General features: G+C 42.4%; 1 protein-coding gene across 1 annotated transcript; it reads right to left on the bottom strand.

Annotated features, from left to right (window-relative positions):
• Positions 1-596: 596 nt before the first annotated feature.
• LOC116536109 (nuclear RNA export factor 2-like) lies at positions 597-26,968 on the bottom strand. The gene is made up of 19 exons (XM_032257756.1): positions 26,783-26,968; positions 26,402-26,555; positions 26,005-26,088; positions 25,789-25,893; positions 25,591-25,671; positions 25,365-25,434; positions 25,120-25,208; positions 24,892-24,999; positions 24,589-24,698; positions 22,823-22,859; positions 22,381-22,449; positions 22,236-22,291; positions 21,988-22,095; positions 21,809-21,867; positions 21,568-21,683; positions 21,428-21,470; positions 20,766-20,838; positions 20,054-20,236; positions 597-801 (listed from the first exon to the last, which is right to left on the bottom strand). The coding sequence occupies exons 1-19, from the start codon at positions 26,815-26,817 to the stop codon at positions 597-599; spliced, it is 1,785 nt and encodes a 594-aa protein (XP_032113647.1). The 5' UTR covers positions 26,818-26,968.
• Between the last annotated feature and the right edge of the window lie 224 nt (positions 26,969-27,192).

Below are 27,192 nucleotides of genomic sequence, written 5' to 3' on the forward strand. Positions count from 1 at the left end.
TGTTCCCAGGTGATCTGTCCCAGGGATTTAGGGCTTTATTTATGAGTTTCCATTGTGCTGCCGCCTTCTTTTTTTTTTTTTTTTTCCTTCAGACCTGCCCTGCCCAGCAAGGAGGCAGCCTAGTCACTGTCGGCCTATAGCAGCTTTGCTGAGCTGCTCTGGGCTCTGCCCCACTGCCGAGTGAACTTCCCTGCAGTCCTGTTTATATGGGTGTAGTTAGAACTGCTTTGGTGATGGTGGCCCACCTCTGTTGAGGCAGAGTCTCTTTGCTGTGGCTGGTTGCCTTGGCAACGGCGGGCTGCCTCTGTTATGGCGGACGCCCCTCCCCCGCAGAGCTGGACTGTCCCGGGTTCAGCTGCGCTTGCTGTGAAACTCTCAATCCAGAGTTTCTTGTTGCTGTTCTTTTGCAGGGGTGGGGCCAGCTGAGCCTGATTGCCTGGCTCCCTGCCTCAGAGCCTTTTTTAAGCTGGTGTTCCAGTCGCCTGTTGAAGAGGCGCCGGGGTCTGTTTGTTTTCCCCTGCGGCCACTCACTGCGCTGGCTTAAACAGCGGCACTGAGGTTTGTGGCGCTTTTTTTTTGCCCTGGAATCTACTAATCTACTGTCCTGGTTCTCTGCTCAGTCCCCTTTTTGAACCGGCGAATGGGCGACTTCCCGTGGCTCCAATCGCCAGCCAAAAGGGCACCCGGACCGGTGTATTTTGTATGGAGAACCGCGGCTCTGGGGCGCCGACAAAGCAGCCGCGCTGGCCGAAACAGCTGCTCTGGCCACCGTGGAGCTCCTTCGCCTGGGAATTTCCTAGTCTGTGGGCAATAAAAACGTGACTTACACTCACCCTCTGCGCTTTCACTGGGAGCTGCGATCCTGAGGTGTTCCTAAACGGCCATCTTGGATCCGACCCCGGGCCAGCACTTTTTTATGGCTGAATAAATATTCTATTGTATAGATGTACCACATTTCACGTGTACATTTATCAATTGATGGGCATTGGATTGTTTCCATCTTTAGGCTACTATTAAAAATGTTGCAGTAAACATTCATGTAAAAGTTTTTGCTTGAACATCTGTTTTCGATTCTCTCATGCATATACCTAAGAGTGAAATTACAGGCCATATGTTCATTTTTAAACAAAGCTAATAATATCTGTGCAAAATCGATGGAAACAAATAGACAAAAATAAACAAACCTATTTATGGTTTTACCAAATGGCTGCATAGGAGCAAGGACTATCAGGGAATATGGATGAATAAAATACTTGAACCTTTGAGAGAGAGTGTTTACCAGTTAATGGTTTTCTGTGGTTGCAAATAAGTATTACAAATGCAGAAGGCAGCAGGTGTTGCTTCTGCTACTGGAAATCCAAATCCATTAAATACATTCTCTAGGCTTTTAGGCACTTAGAGTTATGTTGACTATTTGTGATACAGCTCTTATAAAGGCATAAAGCATACCATTCTGAAAACAGACAAAGACTGTTCAGACAAATATCTATGTCTAATGTGAGCCGGTTCAATTGAAATGCTGTCCCCACATCACTCATTGGGTCAGTTGAAAATATCATGGCCAGAGGCAACTTGGCACAGAACTGAATTTATCCAAGAATTATTATCCTTGAATACTCCATTGTAACCTGCCCGCTGGAGGTCATTTAAGAAAATATGACAGTACTAAATATGGCAAACAAAAGTTTATTATATCCTATCAAACATTTTTCCAATGTGGTGTTAGAAAGTTTCTTCAAATATGCATTTCCTTTATTTGTTTAGAAATGGAAAAATGCATATTTATCATATTCATCTCAGAATGACTATGTGGCACAACAGTGGTATGATGTAGAAAACTTTTAACTTCAGGAAACCCAAACTCAAAAGCCTATGGAGTCAAGTTGATAATGTAGATAATATAAGCAGGGGCATATAAAAATAACAAGAACTTTTGCTACCACAAGTTATTACTCTCTCTCCAGTTTTACTGAAATGAACAGTATTCTTAGTTTTTTTTTTTCACCCACGTTTTGCAATTTTTATTTTTTAGCCGGACATGATGGGATGTGCCTATAGTCCCATCTTACTTCGGGAGGCTGAAGTGTGAGAATTCCTTGAGCTCAGGAGTTTGAGACTACCCTTAGCAACACAGTGAGACCCTGTCTCTAAAACAATAAATACATAAAATTTTATTTTTAAAGAGAAGTAATAATTGTATTATTTATGAGGTACAATGTGATGTTTTGAGATACATATATATACACACACACAAACACACACAGATTGTGGAATGATTAAATCAAGTGAATCAACATACCCACCACTTAACCTAAGTATCATTTATTTGTAGTTAGAATGTTTAAAATCTGCTCCTTTAACAAAAAATATTTCACTTTTCTCTTTACTGTAATAAAAGCAACAGCAATAACAGTACAGTAAAAACTAACATTCTGTGTATGTGTGGGGATAGGAAGTGACAGGACCCACAGTGACTGAGGGTAAGGAAGCTGCTACTCAGCTCCAGCCTGTTGTTTCCTTAAGGGCACGCAGGAATGTAGGCCCTGTGTGGCAAAACCTTCTCATTTTTCAAGATAAGCCAAGGAGCTGTATTTATATATGAAATCTTCCAATTTTTAGACGTTGGCAACTGTTTAAAAATGAAATGTTAAGTGGATAAAATTGTATTCCCCAAATCATCAATTTTTACGCTCCGTCACAAATTAATATTAATTGAAGGAATATGATATCTAAAACCAGGTAAGCTAAATTTAAAAGATTAAAGACTGAAATGATTAATGTTTTACAATTAACTTTATATAAACAAAAAGTCCACTTAAAGAATTAGAAAAAGAAAGGCAATACAATTAGGAGCAGACACACAAAGAAGCTTACATTATGCACTTTGTCCAGACATAAGGAATTGAGAAGAGTTTTTTTTTTTTTTTTTATTGCCAAGGTTATTATGGAGGTTAATGAAAATGTTTACCCAAAAGGTGGAACTACCAAGGATGAATATAATATTCATAAGAAAAATGAGGACACTATGATCAGTCCCCAAGACCCTTTCTAAAATTATAACAGCTTTCATTTTCAGCCTGCCATGCTAATATCACTGCCTTGTGTTTACAGGGATTTTCGGTTTATATGGACTCTTGTTTGGATGGCCACAGTACCCCTTTTGGCAAAGAGTAATGATCTGCATTTCATAGATCAGGAAATCAAGGGCATAAAACATGTTGCTGAAAAAAGACTAGGAATAAAAAACCTTTTATTCATGCAAATCTCAGTTGCAAATTCACATAGTGGAGGCGGAAATGTCAACCGGATGTCTAGACTATAGAAAGAACTAGTCTTTGCTGAGCCTCAAATACTATTTTTAAAGTCCTATTAATGTGAAAGACTGAGGACTCCTTGTAACCTTATTTAAAAAGTTTTATTACTGGGTATATATCCAAAGGATTATAAATCATTCCTCTATAAGGACACATGCATATGAATGTTCATTGCAGCACTGTTTACAATAGCAAAGACCTGGAACCAACCCAAATGCCCATCGATGACAGACTGGACAGGGAAAATGTGCAACATATACACCATGGAATATTATGCAGCCATAAAAAATGATGAGTTCGTTTCCTTTGTAGGGACATGGATGAATCTGGAAACCATCATTCTCAGCAAACTGACAGAAGAGCAGAAGATCAAACACCGACCTCATGTTCTCACTCATAGGTGGGTGTTGAACAATGAGAACACATGGACACAGGGAGGTGAACACTACACAATGGGGTCTGTTGGGGGGAAATGGGGGAGGGACAGGGGGTGGGGAGGTGGGGAGAGACAGCATGGGGAGAAATGCCAGATATAGGTGAAGGGGAGGAAGGCAGCAAATCACACTGCCATGCGTGTACCTATGCAACAATCTTGCATGTTCTTCACATGTACCCCCAAACCTAAAATGCAATAAAAAAAATCACCCCACAGCAACCAACTTTTAAATCGTGAAGAGCAACTCTGATGTGGCTACTAACACACATGCCACCACTGTTTCTAAACTTCTATATAGACAGAGAATTTTAAAAATCAAACAACAAATTTTAACACAGGCCCAATCTAGTGTAAAAGCTAAAACCAGATCCCTGAAGGGGTTATCCTGTATTCACAGGCAGCATTTCTCAATTTCAGAAAGAATTTAATCAATTTTCTTTTCCATCAACCACACATTTACTTGGAGCTCGCCTATTAAACTCTGCAAAGAAGGGCACAAAATAAAATGCTAATTTGTGCAATAAAAAAAATAAAAAAATAAAAAGTTTTATCTGCTAATACATGGACAGTGTTTGCTGAGAGAAATATATTTGTTATTTGACTCTAAAAAAATCACCTATGCAAAAGTTTCATTGTCAAAAGTAGACAGACAGCACACACACAAAAAAACCATAATTTTCCACTGAATGATTTTCCTTGAAATTAAACATTTTTATTTGAATGCAATCATCAACATAAGACTGAATGACAATATATTTAATTATGAGTAATATAAAGTGAAACCATACAAATTGAGAACAAAATTAAGTTGCCTTGGTAATTATTCAAAAAGTGTTTGACCAAAACAGACCCCTGTCCCAGTCTAAATACTCTCTATTAAATTCTCAAAATAAATATAGCTAACTACAAAGAAATCCTTATTATGCTTTTGAGATGACCCATTTTCATGCTCTGGGAAAAGAAATGATTTTGCAGAAGACATGAGAATGGTGTGTTATTTTAAAGTGAAGATGTGAATGTCTATATGGAAAGGCAAGATGAACTTGGACATTAAACCATAAACTGAGAATTCTGATTTGGTTCCCTTTTAGCACAGTGCTGCCGAAGCACTGCCAAGTGCACCTTGCACTCGGATGTGTAATGTATCTCTATAACTGGTCTGATCATCCTCATGGCTCCATCTACACCTGCATTTTCTGGCTCTCCTTTTGAGAATGCTCACAATCTCTCAGGTTGGCCTTGCCTTATGCCCAGCCATTTTCCGTCATAAGGTTTTGGGCACATGGTTGGTTATGGGATGGGGAAACAAGGGGCTGTGGTAGCTTGCTTGTCCCTGTGGTACTAAGTTTTTCCCTGCACTGGTGACTGTTAAGGTGTGATGAATCTTATTCATGACCTTTCTGCTTTGTTCTCAGCCCTTTCATTAGCACTGTGTTTTTATAGATAGCCAATAAATTGATCTTTACTTTCATATATGCACATGCATATAGTATCATACAAATAAATGGTAAATAATTAGAAAAGAAATAGATTATTGTGAAGTAGCAAAAATTCTGCCTAACAAGATTTTTAAAAGTAAAACAAGATAATCTATAGACAGTGTCTGGTGATATGATTGTATGCCTGTAAAACCCCATAGTCTCTGCCCAAAAGGTCCTTGATCTGATATACAACTTAAGCAAAGCTTCAGGATACAAAATCAGTGCACAAAAATTAGTAACATTTCTGTATACTAATAACATCCAAGCTGAGAGCCAAATCAAGGACACAATCACATTCAGAATAGCCAAGAAAAGAATAAAATACCTAGGAATACAGCTAACCAGGGAGATGAAAGATCTCTACAATGAGAATTACAAAACACTGCTCAAATAATTCAGAGATGACACAAACAAATGGAAAAAGGTTCCATGCTCATGGATAGGGAGAATCAATATTGTTAAAATGTCCATACTGACCAAAGCAATTTACAGATTCAATATTATTCTTAACAAGCTACCAATGACATCCATCACAGAATTAGAAAAAAACTATTTTAAAATTCATATGGAACCATAAAAGAGCCTGAATAGCCAAGAAATCCTAAGCAAAAAGACCAAAACTGAAGACATCGTATTACCTGACTTCAAACTATACTACGCAGCTACAGTAACCAAAACAACGTGGTGCTTGTACAAAAATAGACACATAGACCAAGGGAACAGAATCGAGAGCCCAGAAATAATGCCACAAACCTACAACCATCTGATCTTCAACAAAATTGACAAAAACAAGCAATGGGGAAAGAATTCCCTATTGAATAAATGGTGCTGAGATAACTGGCTAGTCATACACAGAAGACTGAAACTGGACCCCTTTCTTACACCATAGAGAAAAATCAACTCAAAATGGAATGAAGACTTAAATGTAAAATCTAAATGTAAAACTATAAAGACCATGGAACATCACCTAGGAAATACCATTGTGGACATAGATCCGGGAAAATATTTCATGATGATGTCAAAAGCAATTTCAACAAAAACAAAAATTGACAAACGGGACCTGATGAAAGAGCTTCTGCACGCAAAATAAACTATCAACAGAGTAAACAGAGAACTCACAGAATGGGAGAAAATATTTGCAAACTGTGCATCTCATAAATAACTAATATCCAGAATCTATAAAGAACTTAAATCAACAAGCAAAAACCAAATAACCTCATTCAAAAATGGGCAAAGGACATATAGTAAAATGAACAAGCACTTTTCCAAAGAAGATATACACACAGCCAACAAGCCTATGAAAAAGCTCAACATCATGAATCATTAGAGAAATGCAAATCAAAACCACAGTGAAATACCATCTCACACTAGTCAAAATGGCTATTATTAAAAAGTTGAAAAATAAAAGGTGCTGGCAAGGTTGCAAAGAAAAATGAACTCATACACTGCTAGTGATAATGTAAATTAATTCAGCAACTCTAAAAATCTTGTAGAGTTCTCAGAGAACTTAAAACAGAGTTAGCATTTGACTCAGCAATTCCATTATTGGGTATATACCCAAAGGAATATAAATCATTTTATCATAGAACACATACACATTAGCAAAGCACTATTCATAGTAGCAAAGACATGGAATCAACGTAAATGCCCATCAATGGTAGATTGGATAAAGAAAATGTGGTACATATACACCATGGAATACTACACAATCATAAAGAAGAATGAGATCATGTCCTTTTCAGCAACATGGGTGGAGCTAGAGGTCATTATCCTAAGCAGACTAATGCAGGAACAGAAAACCAGATATCACACGTTCTCACTTATAAGTGGGAGCTATATATCTAGTACATATGGATATAAAGAAGCGACAGACACTAGGGCTTACTTGAGGGTGGAGGATGTGGAGAGATTGAGGATCAAAAAGCTACCTATTGGTTATGATATGGTTTGGCTTTGTGTCCACATCCAAATCTCATCTTGAATTGTAATCCCCAGGTGTTGAGGGAGGAACATGGTTGGGGGGGATTGGATCATGGAGGTGGTTTCCCCAATTCTTTTCTCATGATAGTGAGTTCTCATGAGATCTGATGGTTTTATAAGTGTTCGGAAGTTACTCCTTCACACTGTCTTTCCCTGTCACCTTGTGAAGAAGGTGCTTGCGTCTCCTTCACTTTCCACCATGATTATACGTTGCTTGAGGCTCCAATCACCACGTGTAACTGTGAGGCAATTAAACCTCCTTCCCGTATAAATTACCCAGTCTCAGGGAAATTCTTTATAATAGTGTGAAAATGGACTAATACAGGATACTATGCTTATTACCTGGATTATGAAATAATCTGTACCTCAAACCACAGTGACACACAATTTTCCTATGTAAGAAACCTAAACATGTACCCCTGAACTGAAAATAAAAGTTAAAAACAATAAAAATAAAACATCTGGAACATACCACTCCTTTAGGCAATATTATAAATGTCAGTTCCAGAGTTCTTCATTCCTTCAATGGGGGGATTTTGATGTAAAATGAATGGCATAACTATATTAAGGATTATTTGAAAATATACACCCACATGCTGTGTACATGTATTTATGTAACTTGTGACCTTTGATGTTATTTTTTGTAGCGTATGCTTTTCTTTGGAGTTTCGAAGAGAAGAAGATATTTGTGCCATTTCTTATTATTATTTAATGAGTTATTCTACCAATTCTTTACTCTTCAGTTTAACATTGGAGAAACACACACTCAGCTCCACATATGCAGAAACAAATTGTAGTCGCCTTTCTCCAAATGAATATGTCCGGCAGGCAGTTGAAAATTAGAGTCTGGGACTCAGAGAAAAGAGTGGTATAGACAAATGGACTGGAGTTGGCAGTGTTTCTCCCTCCCCACCCTTACCCCCCACCATATGTACTGAATGAAAGAATAATTGTGAGATACCCAGCTTTGGAAGCCATTATCAAAAAATAAAACAGAAATACACATTCAATTGTTTTTCTCTTTACATGAATTTTTCAAATATATTTAGTACTATTTATTTCATAGTATCTTTGTCTCTCTTTGCAAAAACTGTTACTTTTCCATCTCAGCAGAGGTGGAATATTGAGATAATTGCCACCTGCTGGTCAAAGCCAGAACTACATCTCTGAATGTCTGGGAGGAGGCTCTGTAAGGATTTGGAAAGGGCGGGGCCTCTGATTTCACCCACCAAACAGGGCTTGCTGGAGGCTTGAATGGCACAGGCAGCCCTTCCTGCTTAATTTATTGCTGCCTGGCTGGCTGAGCTCCTGGCAGGAAGTTCCACCCCTGTCTCAAATAAAGAGAAAGCCAACAGTGTGAGTGTCTTTGAGAAACTGTATATCAGCGCATGTGTGTGCGTGTGTTGATATTTTGTATTTTAGGTTATATCCTTTTAAGCACATTTTTAAAATTGTATTTTAAGTTCTGGAGTACATGTGCAGATTTTGCAGGATTGTTGCATAGGTACCCACATGCCATGGTGGTTTGCTGTCTCCATCTCCCCCGTCACATACATCAGGCATTTCTCCCAGTGTTATTCCTCCACAACCTCCCCATCCCCCAATGTCCCTCCCCTAGCCCCCCATCCCCCAACAGATAGCAGTGTGTAATGTTTCCCTCTATGTGCCCATGTATTCTCATTGTTCAACACCCACCTTTGAGTGAGAACATGCAGTGTTTGCTTTTCTGTTCATGTGTCAGTTTGCTGAGAATGATGGTTTCCAGATTCATCCATGTCCCTACAAAGGACACAAACTCATCCTTTTTTAGGGTTGCATAGTATTCCATGGTGTATATGTACCACATTTTCCTTCTCCAGTCTATCATTGATGGACATTTGGGTTGGTTCCAGGTCTTTGCTATTGTAAACAGTGCCTCAATGAACATATGTTCATGTGTCTTTATAATAGAACAATTTATAATCCTTTGGATTTATACACAGTACTGTAATGGGATTGCTGGGTCAAATAGTATTTCTATTTCTAGGTCCTTGAGGAATCACCACACTGTTTCTTCCACAATGGTTGAACTAATTTACACTCCCACAAACAGTGTAAAAGCGTTCCTATTTCTCCACATCCTCTCCAGCATCTGTTGTCTCCAGATTTTTTAATGATTGTCATTCTAACTGGCATGAGATGATATCTCAATGTGGTTTTGATTTGCATTTCTCTAATGAGCAGTGAGGATGAGCATTTTTTCATGTTTGTTAGCCTCATAAATGCCTTCTTTAGAAAAATGTCTGTTCATATCCTTCACCCACTTTTGAATGGGTTGGTTTGTTTTTTCCTGTAAATCTGCTTTAGTTCTTTGTAGATTCTGGATATTAGACCTTTGTCAGATGGGTAGATTGCAAAAATTTTTTCCCATTCTGTTGATTGCCAGTTCACTCTCATGATTGTTTCTTTTGTTGTATGGAAGCCCTGGAGTTTAAATAGATCCCATTTGTCTATTTTGGCTTTTGTTGCCAGTGCTTTTGGTGTTTTCGTCATGAAGTCCTTGCCTACACCTATGTCCTGAATGGTATTGCCTAGGTTTTCTTCTAGGGTTTTTACGGTGTTAGGTCTTATGTTTAACTTTAGTGTAATTTTAGAGTTAATTTTAGTGTAAGGTGTAAGGAAAGGGTCCAGTTTCAGCTTTTTGCACATGGCTAGCCAGTTATCCCAACACTATTTATTAAACAGGGAATCTTTCCCCATTGCTTGTTTTTGTCAGGTTTGTCAAAGATCAGATTGTTGTAGATGTGTAGCATTGCTTCTGAGACCTCTGTTCTGTTCCATTAGTTTTTATCTTTGTATTGGTACCAGTACCATGCTGTTTTGATTACTATAGCCTTGTAGTATAGTTTGAAGTCAGGTAGTGTGATGCCTCCAGCTTTATTCTTTTTGCTTAGGACCATCTTGGCTATTTGGGCTCTCTTTTGGTTCCATATGAAGTTTAAAGTGTTTTTTTTTTCAGTTCAGTGAAGAAAGTCAATGGTAGCTTGATTGGGATAGCATTGAATCTATAAATTACTTTGGGCAGTATGGCTATTTGCACAATATTAATTCTTCCTAACCATGAGCATGTTTTTCCATCTGTTTGTGTCCTCTCTTATTTCCTTGAGCAGTGGTTTGTAGTTCTCCTTGAAGAGGTCTTTTACATCTTTTGTTAGTTGTATTCCTAGGTATTTTATTCTCTTTGTAGCAATTGTGAATGGGAGGTCTTTCATGATTGGGCTCTCTTTAAGTCTGTTATTGGTGTATAGGAATGCTTGTGATTTTTTGCACACTGATCTTTTATCCTGAGACTTTGCTGAAGTTGCTTATTGGCTTAAGGAGATTTAGGGCTGAGATGATGGGGTCTTCTAAATATACAATCATGTCGTCTGCAAATAGAGACAATTTGACTTCCTCTTTTCCTAATTGAATACGCTTTATTTCTTTTTCTTACCTGATTGCTCTGGGTAGAACTTCCAATACTATATTAAATAGCAGTGGTGAGAGAGGGCATCCTTATCTAGTGCCAGTTTTCAAAGGGAGTGCTTCCAGTTTTTGCCTGTTTAGTATGATATTGGCTGTGGGTTTGTAATAAATAGCTTTTATTATTTTGAGATACATTCCATTGATACCTAGTTTATTGAGAGATTTTAGCATAAAGGGCTGTTGAATTTTGTTGAAGGCCTTCTCTGCAACTATTGAGATAATCATGTGGTTTTTGTCTTTGGTTCTGTTTATGTGATGGATTGCATTTATAGATTTGCACATGTTGAACCAGACTTGCATCCCCAGGATGAAGCCTACTTGATCATGATGGATAAGTTTTTTGATGAGCTGTTGCATTTGGTTTGCCGGTATTTTATTGAAGATTTTTGCATCAATGTTCATCATGGATATTGGCCTGAAGTTTTCTTTTTTAGTTGTGTCTTTGCCTGGTTTTGGTATCAGGATGTTTTTGGTCTCATGAGTTAGGGAGGATTCCCTCTTTTTGTATTGTTTGGAATAGTTTCAGAAGGAATGGTACCAGCTCTTCTTTTTACCTCTGGTAGAATTTGGCTGCGAACCTGTCTGGACCTGGACTTTTTTTGATTGGTAGGCTATTAATTGCTGCTTCAACTTCAGACTTTGTTATTTGTCTATTCAGGGTTTCAGCTTCATCCTGGTTTAGTCTCGAGAGGGTGCAAGTGTCCAGGAATTTATCCATTTCTTCCAGATTTACTGGTTTATGTGCATAGAGTTGTTTGTAGTAATCTCTGATGGTAGTTTGTATTTCTGTGGAGTCAGTGGTGATATCCTCTTTATCGTTTTTTATTGCATCTATTCCATTCTTCTCTCTTTTCTTTTTTATTAGTCTGGCTAGCAGTCTGTCTATTTTGTTGATCTTTTCAAAAAACCAGCTCCTGGATTTATTGATTTTTTTGAAGGGTGTTTTGTGTCTCTATCTCCTTTAGTTCTGCTCTGATCTTAGTTATTTCTTGCCTTCTGCTAGCTTTTGAGTTTTTTTTATCTTGGTCCTCTAGCTCTTTCAATTTTGATGATATGGTTTCGATTTTAGACCTTTCCTTACTTCTAATGTGGGCATTTATTGCTATAAATTTCTCTCTAGACACTACTTTAAATGTGTCCCAGAGATTCTGGTACATTGTGTCTTCGTTCTCATTGGTTTCAAGAACATCTTTATTTCTGCCTTCATTTTATTGCTTATCCAGTCATCATTCAGGAGCAAGTTGTTCAGTTTCCATGTAGTTGTGTGGTTTTGAGTGAGTTTCTTAATCCTGAGTTCTAATTTGATTGCACTGTGGTCTGAAACGCTGTTTATTATGATTTCCGTTTTTTGCATTTGCTGAGGAGTGATTTACTTCCAATTATGTGGTCAATTTTAGAGTAAGTGCAATGTGGTGCTGAGAAGAATGTATATTCTGCGGATTTTGAGTGGAGATTTCTGTAGATGTCTATTAGGTCTGCTTAGTCCAGATCTGTGTTCAAGTCCTGGATATCCTTCTTGATTTTATGTCTCATTGATCTGTCTAATATTGACAGTGGAATGTTAAAGTCTCCGACTATTATTGGGCAGGAGTCTAAGTGTCTTCGTAGGTCATGAAGAACTTGCTTTATGTACCTGGGTGCTCCTGTATTGGGTGCGTATATATTTAGGATAGTTAGCTCTTCTTGTTTCATTGATCCCTTTACCATTATGTAATACCCTTCTTTGTCTCTTTTGATCTTTGTTGGTTTAATGTCAGTTTTATCAGAGACTAGGATTGCAACCCATGCTTTTTTTTTTGCTCTCCATTTGCTTGGTAAATCTTCTTCCATCCCTTTATTTTGAGTCTATGTGTGTCTGCATGTTAGATCGGTCTCCGGAATACAACACACTGATAGGTCTTGACTCTTAATCCAATTTGCCAGTCTGTGTCTTTTGACTGGGGCATTTAGGCCATTTACATTTAACATTTATATTGTCATGTGTGAATTTGATCCTGCCATTTTGTTACTGGCTGGTTGTTTTGCCTGTTAGTTGACACAGTTTCTTCATTGATTGAGTCTCTGGTCTTTACATTTGGCATGTTTTGGCAGTGGCTGGTACTGGTTGTTCCTTTTCATGTTTAGTGATTCCCTCAGGAGCTCTTGTATGGCAGGTCTGGTGGCAATGAAATCTCTCAGCATTTGCTTGTTTGTGAAGAATTTTATTTCTCCTTTGTTTATGGAACTTAGTTTGGCTGGATATGAAATTCTAGGTTGAAAGTTCTTTTCTTTACGGATGTTGAATATTGGCCCCCACTCTCTTCTGGCTTGTAGGGTTTCTGTGAAGAGATCCACTGTGAGTCTGATGGGCTTCCTTTTGAGTGTGACCCTACCTTTCTCTCTGGCTGCCGTTAGCATTTTTTCCTTTATTTCAATCCTGGTGAATCTGACAATTATGTGCCTTCGGATTGCTCTTCTTGAGATGTATCTTTGTGGTGTTCTCTGTATTTCCTGGATTTGAAAGTTGGCCTGCCTTGCTAGGTTGGGGACGTTCTCCTGGATAATAACCTGAAGAGTGTTTTCCAGCTTAGATTCGTTCTCCTCGTCACATTCAGGTACGCCAATCAAGTGTAGATTAGGTCTTTTCACATAATCCCATATTTCTTGGAGGCTTTGTTCATTTCTTTTCACTCTTTTTTCTCTAATGTTGCCTTTTCGTTTTATTTGAGTTGATGTTCAATCTCTGATATCCTTTCTTCTGCTTGATTGATTCAGCTATTGAAACTTGTGTATGCTTCGTGAAGTTCTCCTGCTGTGTTTTTCAGCTCCATCAAGTCATTTATGTTCTTCTCTAAGCTGGTTATTCTAGTTAGCATTTCATCTAACCTTTTTTCAAAGTTTTTAGTTTCTTTGCATTGGATTAGAACATGTTCCTTTAGCTCAGAGAAGTTTGTTATTATTCACCTTCTGAAGCCTGCTTCTGTCAATTTGTCAAACTCATTCTCCATCCAGTTTTGTTCCCTTGCTGGTGAGGAGTTGTGATCCATTGGAGGAGGAGTGGTGTTCTGGTCTTTGATAATTTCATCCTTTTTGTGCTGGTTTCTTCCCATCTCCATGGATATATCTACTTTTGATCTTTAAAGTTGGTGATTTCGTATGAGATCTCTGAGTGGACTTCCTTTCTGTTGATGTTGAAGCTACTTCTTTTTGTTTTTTACTTTTCCTTCTATCAGTCAGGCTTCTCTGCTATAGGACTGCTGGAGGTCCACTCCAGGCCTTGATTGCCTGGGAATCACGCATGGGGGCTGTGGAGCAGCAGGGATTGCTGTCTGATCTTTCCTCTGGTAGCTTCACCCTAGAAGTGTACCCACCAGGTGTCACCCAGAGCTCTCCTGTATGAGGCATTTTTTTGGTTATACAGGGGTCGGGGAGCCGCTTGAAGAGGCAGTCTGTCCCTTGTCTCCCTGCAGAGGCACCACTGGGCTGCCTCAGACTCAGCCCAGCTGCTGTGTAGGCTTCCTCTGGCTTTTGTTTACGCAGGTGAGATTAGATCCACCTTAGCAATGGTGGATACCCTTCCCTCCACCGAGCTCAATTGTCCCGGGTCGAGTTCAAACTGATGTGATGGCTGTGAAACTCTCAAGTGAGAGGGCTTCAGTTTGCTTATCTTTGTGGAGGTGGGACCTGCCAAGCCATATCACCTGTCTCCCTGCTTTCAGCTCTCCCTCTTTCTGGGTGTGGGTAGATCCATCCCACAGGCATTCTTGGTGTTAGTCAAAACTTCCTCCCAGATCTGTACCAATAACTCGTGGCACCTGGCTGGCCAGAGCTGTCGCTCAGATCTATGTTGGTAACTCGTGGAGCTTTTCAGCTTGGCGGCATTCTCCTGGACTGTGGGTTGCAAAGGTCATGGGAGATGCACAGTATCTGAACCAGAGTGCTGAAGGGTAAAGTCCCCAATCCTCTGGTCAGTTGCATTGCCTTGGTTTGCCCCCCTCGGTTTGCCCCCTTTGGGCTACACCCACTGTCCAAGCAGTCCCATTGAAATGAATATGGTACCTCAGTTGGAAATGTGGAGATAACTCACCTTCTGCATATCTCTCACTGGGAACTGCTCTCCAGAGCTGTTCCTATTTGGCCATCTTGGTGGGAGTCACTTTTAAGCACATTTGATTTATGACATGTACTTCTACACACAGGAGTATTATCAACAATAAGCGGGACCAATCATATTGTAAATACAATGTGTAATTTGCTCTTTTAAAAAACTCACCATTAAGTATGAATTCCTTTTGAAAAACTAATTTTATTGTAAATTGTAAGGTGTACAACATGATGTTATAAGATACATATATATATAGTACAATGGTTACTAGAGTGGAACAGATTAACATCTGTCATCTCACAAAGTTTCCTATTTTCCTCCTTGTAGCAAGAAAAACTGTAATCTACTCATTTAGCACAAATTCTAAATACAATACATTATTATTTACTATAGTTCTCGTATTGGACATTAGATATTTTGACTTGTTTGCTCTACATGTTTGTTGCTTTGTATCTTTGACCTACATCTTCCCATTTCCTTCTCCCACCATAACCCTTGTAATCTCTATTTTCTCATCTCTCTCTCTATATTTGACCTTTTAAAAATATTTGACACATAAGTGGGACTGTGCAATATTTGTCTTTCTGTGTCTGGCTAATTTCATTTAGTATAATGATCTCCAGGTCCATCCATATTATGGCAAATGGCATGATCTCTTTGTTTATTTTATATTGCATTATTTACATTACTAAGTGCAAATTGCTTTCTAGGCCAGTAGACTTATAAAAAATAAATTACTGAGATTAGATCATAACAAGTTTTTTATCTCATTTTTTCACAAATTTATAACAATTACTTTTCTAAATCATAAAACTAATATATGTTCGTAATGAAAAGAAATTGAGCAAAAGATATGTTTATGTGGGAAAAGAAATGATCCTGTATCTACCTCCTTCACTTTGCTGATGTATCCTTTGTTAATAGTGTGGAGCATATTCAACAGATGATTTTTTTTCTCCATAGAAAATGTTCATGATAATATATTTACATGGTTATATATATATATATATATATATACACAATATACGTAAAGATGTATAATATGTATGAACATGTGTTATGAGATGAATGCTTCTGTCTTCTCAAATTTATACATTGAAGCCCTAGCTTTCTACGTGATAGTATTTGGAGGTGGGGCCTTTGGGAGATAATTAAGTTTAAATTAGATCACAAGAGTGGAACCCTCATGATGGGATTGATGCCCTTATAAGCAGAAGAAGAGAGAGAGAGGTCTCTTTCTCTCTTCACAAGTATGCACCAAGGGTCATGTGAGCAAACAGCAAAAAAGTGCCTGTCTAAAAGCCATGAAGAGAGCCCTCACCAGACGCTGAATCTGCTGACACTTGATCTTGGACCTTTCAGCCTCCAGAACTATCAGAGATAAATGTCTGTCATTTAAGTCACTCAGTCTGTGGCATTTTGTTAGATCAGCCTGAACAGACAGCATATATACACATATTCTTCATGAAAACGGGATGACTGCAAATTTTATCATGGAATTTATCTTTCTTAGCTGAGAATAAAGGTACCTAGACTTATATTTGTGTGTTCATTACTGTTGGATATCTTCTCATTAGTTTAATTGCATTCCTCTAATTCTCTATGAGATTTTAAATTTTCATGTTTCTCTTCTGGTTAAAGAGAGTTCCTGGCATATAAAGTGGTTTCTGAGGTATATGTGGATAATTTCCCCTCCAATTTTTAATGCAACTTTACTTGTTAAAATATCATGATTTTAATGAGAAGAAATCAATACAGTTCATTGTGAAAGTTTTGAAGAATCACAGGAGCGTAGAGATTGCCACTTTAAGAGAAGATTTTAGATAGAAACCATTCAAAGTCCAAGAAGACACCCTAGTGAGAAATGGGTTTTAGAGTCCCTGGCCTGTGTTTTACAGGCTTGGCACTAAGGGCAACTTGCTTAGCCTCTAGAATCTTGGATTTTCTCATTTCTTATAAGAGATCGTTATTATCTACCTTGAATTTATTATCATATTTAGAAGAGATACAATCTGAAATTCCTTATACATAACTCAAGCTTTGATAAATAAGAATTTCCTTCTTCCATGTCACTTTCCCAATGACTAAGACCTGTACTTTCATCTGAATTATTCACCACTTCAGGAGCTGCCAAGCAACATGCCTCCTAGCCTAGGACAGGATTTCTTCTCCACAAACATCATCACTAAGGGGATTTGTCTAGTATGTTCCCATACGGGCATGACAAATCTCAGTTGCAATACCAGAAAAGTTTACAACTACCATTTCTTACCCCTGGAAGCCCACATCTGCTATAGAAGTTGCTGGGTATACTCTGGGCAGGTCCGGTGGCTGAATTTCATTGTTGCCTCTTACCTGGATGTGTGGTTTACCATTGGCAAGCCTGGAGCTGATCATCAGTAAAATGAAAATAATGATGCTGTCTTCTCAGAGTTGTTTCAGGGAAATGAGAAATCCATGGGAAGCTTTAGTGGTTACTGTCTTAGCCACACCCTGCCTTCTCTGCAGAAGAGATGTCTGTGATAAAAACTAACTCTAAGAGAGAAGAGTTGGGACCCTAAGTGTATGGAGGGAAATGTGTGCAGACTTTCTTGATGTATTAACAACCATGGTCACTGTCCAGTATTTTAGGATGAGTTACCTAAGGGGCTTTGGAAGCAAACAGAAAAATCCTCATGCCATTTTCTGCCATCATATGTGCTTTCCTGTCCTTAGTACTTTGTCTTTTACGTTGTAAGGGAAGAAAGACTGTAAGAGGTGCAAGATAAAGAGATTGCCTTTGAGTCTTGGAATGAAGAGACAATGCAGAGGAACCAGTCCTAATAACAGATCTGCTGTAGAGGTGGCTGCAGTCAAAGGAATTGTGTCCTGATAGCAATCTTATCACTTCCACAGAAACAGAAGTCTCTTATCCAGAAATGTTAGTATCTATTTTTTGTGGGCATACAATAAAGTAGAGAAAAAATACTATAACTAAATACACCAAAATGTTAATTGTGTTTACCACGAAGGGGCATGAGTGCTGGATATATTTTCTTGTCTGTATTTGAAAGTATTTTCCACATGGTCCAAAATGACCATTTATAATAATGCTTTATTTTTAACTAATTAAGAGCACCAGGTCTGGAGATATAGTGGAAGGAACAGGGCTTGGTCAGGTGAGATCTGAGAAGTTACTTTAGATGCATGAGCCTCAGGGAGCCTGGAGTTTGATTCTTCACCCACAGGGTTCCTTGGGGTGGAAGATGTGATGAAATCACCACATTGTCCACAGACAAGATCTATATTGTTATATTGATTAGTGACTGGTCCCTTCATGCTTTAGAGAGAGTGATATTATGGCATTCACTGCTTTAGTCTGTGGTCCACTGCACACTATAACCCCATTCGTTGATCCCAAAGCACCTTTACCAGCATTCTCAGCACAGTGTGATTCTCCAGGTATTCTATAAAGGGTAAGGTGCTGTTTTGTTTTGTTTGTGTTCATCTTTATGATCTGCATTGGTTGTTCTCAATGTTTGGTTCCCAGACCAGCAGTGTCAGTATCACCTGGGAACTTGCTAGAAAGTGCTAATTCTTAGGTTCCATCCTAGACCTACTGAATCAGAAACTCTTGGAGTTGGTTCTAGCAATATTTTCTTTCTTTGTTGTTTGTACAAATTTATGGGGTATATGTACTCCCCAGTTTGTCACAAGCCTCCCAAGTGATTCTGACGCAAGCTGAAGTTTGAGAACCATATTCTCTACAAAATTTAAAGTAGTAAATGAAAAGTGTTGATTGTTGAGTTAAGGAACAAATCTTGATTTTATTTCCATACTTGTCATAATATCCATTCAAAGTACAATTTATTCATTTTGTGAAATGACTTTTTTCATTGAAAAACTAAATTGAAATTGAAGGTCAGTCAGTGCCATCTGCTGACCCAATCCAGAACTGCAGCTTGGATATCACTGTAGCAAGAGACCTAGGAAGGAGGGAAGGAAGAAAAGGAGGGCTGTGGAAGCCCATCAGAATAAACTTTCTGGAAGTTACACAACAGATAAAGCATTAAGTAGAGATGGAGACAGAGCTCATAGGCATTAATTAACAGGATGTTTCCTTTGACCCCTCTCTCAAATTAAACACAGTTGAGTGAATGTGTATGTGTGTCGTTATAAATATAATATGGTATGTAAACTTCTTTTTATGCTTTAGGATATTTAACATCTTTTAATGTTCAGAAATATATATTTTTCAAAATTAGTTTTGTAAATCAAACCACAGCTAGGTTTATTTTATGCTGTCATAATTGTATCTTGGTTATTCTGCTAATTAAAAATCAGTGTGCTGTATATGTTCCCCCAGCTCTTGAAAACATTGGAGAAATATACAATTTTAAGAGTAATTATCTTGTTTTTTCCCTATTACTATGTTCTTTCTCAAGATAATAATTCAATTGATTTGTAATTATTCTCCAGATTAGTTTCCGTGGGCTCATTTATATTTTAAAATATGACACATGTGGTCAGGCATGGTGGCTCACGCCTGTAATCCCAGCACTTTGGGAGGCTGAGGTGGGTGGATCACCTGAGGTCAGGAGTTCGAGACCAGCCTGACCAACGTGCAGAAATCCCATCTCTACAAAAAATACAAAATTAGCCGGGTGTGGTGGTGTGTGCCTGTAATCGCAGCTACTTGGGAGGCTGAGGCAGGAGAATCACTTGAACCTGGGAGACAGAAGTTGCAGTGAGCAGAGATTGTGCTATTGCATTCCAGCTTGGGCAAGAAGAGCAAAACTCCATCTCAAAAAATTATATATTTCTGGACATTAAAAGATGTTAAATATCCTATAGCTTTGTGCTGCTTCTCTTAAGTTTGTTCCTACTTATTTTATTTTTTTCGATGCTACTGTAAATGGACTTCTTTCCTTAGTTTCATTTTTTTGGATTGTCCATTGCAACTACATAGAAGTGCGAATGATTTCTGTATATTGTATCTTGTAACCTTGCAGAACTGGTTTATTAGTAGTTTGTTGTGCTGGATTCTTGCAGATTTTACATGCGGAAGGTAATGTCATTTGGGCATTGTGTCATTTGAACACTTATTTACCTATACCAGTATAAAAGCATGATACCTTTTTCATGGGCCCACTTTTTTTTTTTTTTCTGAAGCAAAATATCCAGGTTGTTATTTTTCCAAATTGCACGTGAGTCTCCACTGCTCACTCCTATGATGTCCCAACTCCCCTCATCCCCATGTACTCCCAGCACTCACTTCTGAGACCATTCCAGCTTCATCCCAGACTGGGCAGAGAAAGCCTGCACCATTTCCTGCTGCTCCCGGGAGAGGGAGGGCTCAGAGCTGGAGGAGGGTGTGGACACTGGGATGGAGAAGGCACTCTGAGTCTCTTGGGGGCTGGCGTCCCTCACAAACAGCTCGTCATTCACGATGCACAGACTGGAGGAAAGAAAAATGCACCCTCAAACTGGACAGGTAGACAACTCTACACCCCCGACAACAGGATCCTTCTTAACCACTGCCACTCAACAACCAAATTCCTTCCATATCCCTACTGTGCCTGCCTCCCGGATTTTTTTGGCTGGTACCCTCTAACCCTCCCATGGAGTCCACTTTTGGAGAGACTACCAGCTTCACTAGATTTTCAGATCTAAGCCCAACACGTTTACCCTGTACGAGAGCCCAAGGAAGTGGATAGCCTTATTCCGCTTTTCAGAGAAAGACACTGAATCACAGAGAGGTCGGCTAAGTTGATGAAGGTCACACAGTTTGTGAGTGTTGCGGTGAGGAAGAGAACCCTACTCCGACTCCAGGGCCCATACTCTTAAACACTAGGCGAGGCTGCCCCTTGGATCTACCTGTTGGCCTTCCACCATATTGAGAACACCCCGAGGACTGCACCCACCACATTCCCACAACACTATCCCCAGGCTGGGATGGGTGCTCCCACCCACAACACAGAACTAACCTGGAATTGCTACCAGGGGTAGCAATGAAGGTCCGGGTGAAGGCGAGAACAGAACCCTGAGACTGTCCTTCCACTTCAAAGACAACAAACACCACCACCTTAGAGTTACACAGGCTTTACATGCTCACACGGTGATCCCCAGTCAGAGCCTCGCTTGACACTCACACAGAAGCGGGGCAGACCAGGACAACTGTTCACATGGAGTCAGGAGGATGTGGCAGGAATGGGGAGGGCAACAACGGGAACAATCTGCTCCCAGTGATAGGGCCCCGATCATGTGTGGGGCCCTGTGAAAACCACAAGTTCACTTGATTCCTATTTCACAGTAGCCCAAGAGATGGGTCATTGTTGGCCCCATTTTGCAAATGAGGAAACTGAAGGGTTAAGTAACCAGCACAAGTTCACAGGGTAAGAACCTGGGATGAGAGCTGTCAGACTCCACAGTCTGTGTCCTTAAAGCACGCCTGAGCTGTGCAGGGCAGACAGGCATGGACCTAGTTCAGACCAGGGTGGTTTGCGGGCACAGTGGGGGTGGGAAAACATGGAGGGAAGACAAGGAGGGAAAGGGACAAAATCAGGGAAGCTGGGAGAGTTCTGAGAGGGAGCCCAGCCAGAGGGGGGAAGCAGTGGGGATCTGGGGAGGGGACTCTACAGACACTCACCTTCCTTGAACACCCCGTTGACAGAAAAGCAGAGCATCCATTTCTGAAAGGGAAGAGCTCTAAGTGCTCAGGATCCTCCTTAACCTCCTTACCCACCTCTGGCTCTCTGGGCCTGCCCGAGGCAAGAAGCAGGTGCTCACCGTCTGGTACCACATGTCCACCAGGATGGAGCTGAGGTCATGCTGAGTCTTGGGCAATGCACTGAGGAAGTCCACAATGTCACGTTTTGTGTGTTTCAGCAGTTCCTCCCTCAGGTCTGTAGAGGAGAGGAGAAGGAAGGAATGGGGGGGGGCGGGGGCTGCCACACTCTGATCTGTGGCCTCTGTGATTGTTCCTGCCACACCCCCTTACCTTGCCCACTCTTCCCCCTCACACACTTACAGGGGTCCTTGAGTGTTTTTATATTCCTGCTATCCTCGAAGTACTGGCTCAAGCTCTTCCTAGGAGAGAAAGAGGAGCAGGTGTGGGTGGTCCGGCCAGTGTGGACATTTCCAGGAGCTGGCCTGTGTCTGCTGGGAAGACACACAGCCACGGAGCAGGGTCTGAGCCCCGATACTCACGGGGCTGAGTCCTCGGGGTTGAAGGGAATAGTCACGGAGAAGCAGGCCTCCTCATGGTAAGCACCAAGGAGGCCCCGTCTATCTCCAGAGTCATAGATCGAGTAATACCTGTGGGGAAGCAGTGAGGATAGGCTATCCCTGTGGCCTGGGCCCCAAATGAGACTGGAAAACTCCCGTGAACTGATCTGTTCATGGGTGGCCCAGTCTGCCTCAGCCCTCCACTTCCTCATGGTCCCAGGGATACTCACTGCTGCAGGAACCGCAGGACTATATGCTTTAGGGTCTCAGATCCATTACAGCTTTCCTGAAATCAAAAGACAATTTGGACCTATGCAGTGGACAAAGCCTCCCTTACAACACTCCAAATCTTGTCGTTTGGTCCTTCTTCCTCACCTCGCAGGGTTTCATTAACTCAGAGCTGTCAATGTCAACAGTCGTTGCTGAGGATAACTCTCGGCCGTCCTGGAGAAGGAAACAGGAAGTCGGCAGTGGAGACCAAGGAGGTGGAGCTGGATGACCCATAAGATGAACATGCCCGGGGAGAAAAAGCATCAGAAGCCAGGTGGGAAATGGCCCTGGAATTTCCAGTGGGCGGCTTTCTCATGAGGTGCCAGACATCTCTACAATTACATGCCAGCATGGGTGTTTGTGCACCTGTGTGTTTATGGACACATTTTTCCAGGCAGAATATTCTTGTCCTTTTCCAGAATCCATGCCTCTAAAATGGATGAGGGTCTGACACAAGCATGTAGTCTAGGCAAGATCCAAAGGACTTGAGGGCAGGTGTGGAGGTCATGTTCTGGAGTAGGAGACTGACGGTATGATAGATACTTACCAGGCGTAACAACTTGGGGAAACAATCCTGGATGGCGCTGTCCGAAACCAAAAATAGAATGAAGTGACTGACAGTTCAGGGTTGTGTGGCCTCTCTCCCTCTCCTTTCTCCTGGTTAGCTTCCACCTAGACTGCCCTGACTCCCTTTTCTCCAGTGCCACAAGAAGCAGCATTGGGAGCCCAGGCTCCAGGGCTTTCTTCCCCTCCCTCTCTTCCTCGCCTTTTTCCAAGCCAACATGGAAGGCTCTGCAGGGAGCAGGAAATGGGGTGGGAACCCAGGGCTCTGCTACCTCACTGGCTGTCCATCAACCTGGCCAAGAGCAGGTAAGCCCTTAGGGATGGCCAAGGGTGCTGGGACAGGGAGGTGAGTGAGGCCGGGCTCAGGAGGCAGGAAGGCGGGGGGGGGATGACAGTAGAAATGGGGTGAAGGTAGGGGTGGGAGAGACGGGGGAGACATAGGAGATGAGAGACAAAGGAGAAGCAGGACGCAAAGCAAAGGGAAGGGAAAGATGCTCTACTGTGGGGGTGGATTTCAGGGAGGAAGAGAGGAGAAAAGGGCTCCCCTGCTGCAGCCCTTTCCCTCACCGTCCCCTGGCTGGCCCTGGGGACCGAGGCAGGAAAGGAAAACATGTACCTGTTGGGCCAGGGCCCGCTGGATGCAGCTGGAGCCTTTCTCACCTGTGTGAGCTCAGTCTGAGCTGGGCATGGGAAACAGAGCAGCCACGGGGACAGGAGACCTTCTCCCAGGAGGAGTGAAGGGTCAGGCCCCAGCTCAGCATGGGGTTCAGACTCTGGGGACCCCCTCTCGCGGCCACTGCATTCTCTTCTGATGGTCCCTGGAGCCTGCGCCCCAATGTGCTGACACCTTGACCGAGGAAGGCTACCCGTCTCTGGCTACCCAGGGCTCCTCTGAGGGCCCAGGCAAGACAATGTGAGGTGTGGAAGGAAGGAGGGGCAGTGGCTTGAGAGGTCTGTCTTTCTGTCTCCTCAACCTCCTCTGCCCAGTGCCTTCCACTCCTGACTCGGGAATGTGGCCCACTTCTGGTTCCCTGACTCGTTAAAGCCAGGTTTCTCCTCAAGGAGGGCCCAGCTTCTGGCATGCGGCCAGAGGAAGAGATGGCAAGACAGCAGCCACCCAGGACCTCGGCCCCTAGCATGGGACAGGGAAGCCCTCACGCCAGCCCAGGACAGGGGCGTGGACCTTTCTGGAGCAAGAGAAGGAGAACCCCTATCGGGAGAGTGGAGGGAACTCCCATCTCACCATGGAGGCAGGAAGGCCTGTCTCAGCATGAGGCCCAGGGCCACAGGACTCTTCTCGGTCCAGGGCACCAGCATCTGAATACTGCTGGTCCTGGGGAGGTGGGGGAGCCCCACTTCCTGGAGCACACTCACAGAAGACGCGCTGGAGGAGGCCGGGCAGAGACAGGAGGGAAAGGCACCCCAGAGCAGGTGAGAGGAGCATGTCAGAGGAAGGAAAGGAGACAGCTAAGCACAGATGAGTCAGTGATGCCAGGAGGTAGGGGGGGGAGGGGGGGGAGACAGGGAGAGAGAGGGATAGATAAGGAGAGAGAGAGAGAGGGAGAGTGTGTGGTGTGTGTGTGTGTGTGTGTGTGGTGTGTGTGTGTGTGGGGGGGGGGGAGGGTAGGAGGTCTGTGGTCCTCCCAGAGGACCAAGGCTACCTCTTCCTGGAAAGGGGCACTTTCAGATACAGTTCAGTCATCCAGGGAGCAAAGGTGCCCAGGAAGGGCAACAGGGGTTGTCACTGACCTTACATAGGCGGACTCGTCAGAGAAGGTGCTGCACAAAGGGTTCCCTTCTAGCCACAGCTCTTCGAGCTTCAGCCCTTTGACCTTGCCCAACTCCCACACCGACTTCAGCTAAGAAAGATGGGGAGGAAACTGGAGAAGGAGGGCCAGGGAAAGACAGACACCCGGGACCCTGGGCCCCAAATTCCCCCAGCCCTCACAGTCACCTACAGACACCAGACACCTCTGCCTGCCTATTGCCAACATCCTGATGTGTACTGCCATCCATCCTCCACCCAAAGTTGATCTGGCTCCCCCTTCTCACCTCATTTTTGGAGAGGTTCAGGATCTTGACTTTGGGGGCCTTCTCTGTAATGTCGGACAGGCCATCCAGCTGGTACAGTTTGTTGTTGCACAAGTTCAAAGACAGTAGCTTTGGGTCAAGAAGAGTTAGTGTGGCAGCTACTGTCTTGCGCCTCAGAGACAAATCTGCCCTCCACCTTTTCTCTTCCACCCCTCTAACTAAAAACCAGCACTTGGCCTAAGGCTTCACCTCAGGGAAATTCGATTCAATGATCTTCAGGGTGGCAGCCATGCAGTTTCTTCGATTCAGGATTATATCAATATCACGGCCCGTCAAGTCTTCAGGAAGCCAAGAGAAGAGAATCAGAAGACTGGGAGGGCCCTGGCTGGACCAGAGCCAGCACCAACCCCTCCCTAAATTGCCATCCCTAAGTTTCCCTCCCGGGCAGACTGCTCTGCCCCCACTTGCCTTAGAATTGCTGCTGTCAGCCATACCTGGGTCAAAGCGGAGACTTTGGAGATCAAGAGCTTGCTGGAAGACATCATATCGTTTGTCCATGGTCAGCTATAGAGACAGAGATGAAGACAGAGACTCTGAGGCTCTGGTGGTGGTGGTGGTGGTGGTAGTGGTGGTGGTGGTGGTGACAGGGAAAGAGGGGGCCAGGGGAAGAAGAGGTGCATCCAGGAAGTGGGCATGCAATGATCCTGGAGTCTGTATTACCTTTAGCAACTCCATGTGGCTTGGCTTCAACTTATTCTTCACAGAGAAGGGCGCAGTAGAATGATTGACAAATATACATATCTGCAGGAAGGAGACGTGGGGTAAGTACCAGGACCTCTAATCCCAATGAGGATGACCAGCCTCCTGGCCTGTCCTCCTGCCCAGAGACTAAGGACAGGGAATGCCCTCCGCACACACCTTCCGGTTGTGGTCATCACAAATCGTATAGTTGACATCCTTCAATGCAGAGGCAGTACTAGCACCTTGCACAAAGAAGTGTGCCCGATTTTGGAAGTAGTGGAACTACAGGGAGTGAAGGCAAGAGCAACGGTGTCAGAGGCCAATGGCCCCTGCTGAGCCAGGCCTCTCCCCGTACCCCGTGCCCACTCATCTGGCTTCACCATGCTCTCTTACATCAAGCGGAGTGAAGGGGACACTGCAATGGCTCTGGATTGAATTCATTAGCCATGCCTTGTCATACTTTCCCCCGTACGGAATCTGAGGGTAAAAACAAGACACAGGAGAGAAGGGAGAGACAACATGGAACAAATGATGGAGAATAGAACCAACCAGCTCTTTTTTCTTTCTTTTTTATTCCAGCCTTCTACTTAGCTTGGACTTTTAAAGAAGCGACCGCTGACATGATTTCTTATTTATTTGTGTGCCAAATATGGATTCCCGAAACTCCCTTTCCCCCCATTCCGAAGCTCTCCTGCAAATAATCAATTTAGGGTGTTTTAAGTGGTCTTCCTTCTATCAGTATCAGGTTCCAGAGTAGTCCACCTAATGCAGACCTCACCAAGATACTCACTGTGACCTTGAACCAGGCCCTCGTTTTTCCATCTTGCGTGTCCTCCATCATTTTTCTCTCTGGACGTTTTCTGTTTCTCCACGTGGTAGTATGGATTTGGTCTTCACTATGCCATTTCACTAGCTTCCTGTTGCGTTCGATACTATAAGGAGTGCTGTGGGGAAGAGGCGAGAAGGTGGGTATCCATTAAATCTAAGAAAGCCTTCTATACCCGCCCCCCTCACTGACACCAGTGCTACAGTTAGGATTGCCTAGCCATTATTCCGCTTCCAGCATTCCTCAGTTCTCTAATGAGAGAAAAAAAGGAAGACCACGGAGAATAACAGGGTTGCACAGTCCCGGGGGACTGCTACGTGCAAACCAGGCTGCCTGGTCACTTACTGTCTTAGTTGGCGGTCCTTGTGGACATCCCCCATCTCCAGGCTTCCATCATTCTCCTGGCGCTCTGAAGGCGGAAGCTCATGCCCACCGTGTTCGTAACGAGGGTTCCTCTTGTCAAAATTATCCTGGAAAGAACTCCCACCTTTCTTTCTTCCTTGAAAAGTGCTACCATGGTCATGGCATCCTGCAACTGGGAAGAAGAAGACAAGTTCGAAGACATGTCAATGGGTCAATGGCCCACTTACCACGTACCATGCCGTGGGCTAACTCCATGGTAGGGCAAACAGAGTGCCAACCCGCCCCAAGGGATCAATCACACAAGCCCCAGAAAACAAACTCCTCTGCCTGTCCAGATACAAGGGCCTTATCTCACAGGTGGCACAATCAGGGGAGGAATCTTGGGAGAGGAA

Source organism: Sapajus apella, unplaced genomic scaffold (genome assembly GCF_009761245.1).
Source record: "Sapajus apella isolate SASKATOON/1434 unplaced genomic scaffold, GSC_monkey_1.0 scaffold98, whole genome shotgun sequence".
Lineage (NCBI taxonomy): Eukaryota > Metazoa > Chordata > Mammalia > Primates > Cebidae > Sapajus > Sapajus apella.

Bases quoted from the DNA above. Each gene is read 5' to 3' on its own strand.
- LOC116536109 (XM_032257756.1), bottom strand. From the start codon at position 26,817: ATGGGGGATGTCCACAAGGACCGCCAACTAAGACA. The intron at 20,839-21,427 runs GTGAGTGTCTGT...TTGTCTTTGAAG, and splicing joins CAACGGGGTGTTCAAGGAAG to TGGAAGGACAGTCTCAGGGT. The intron at 20,237-20,765 runs GTTAGTTCTGTG...TCTTTCCTCCAG, and splicing joins ACCCCTGGTAGCAATTCCAG to TCTGTGCATCGTGAATGACG.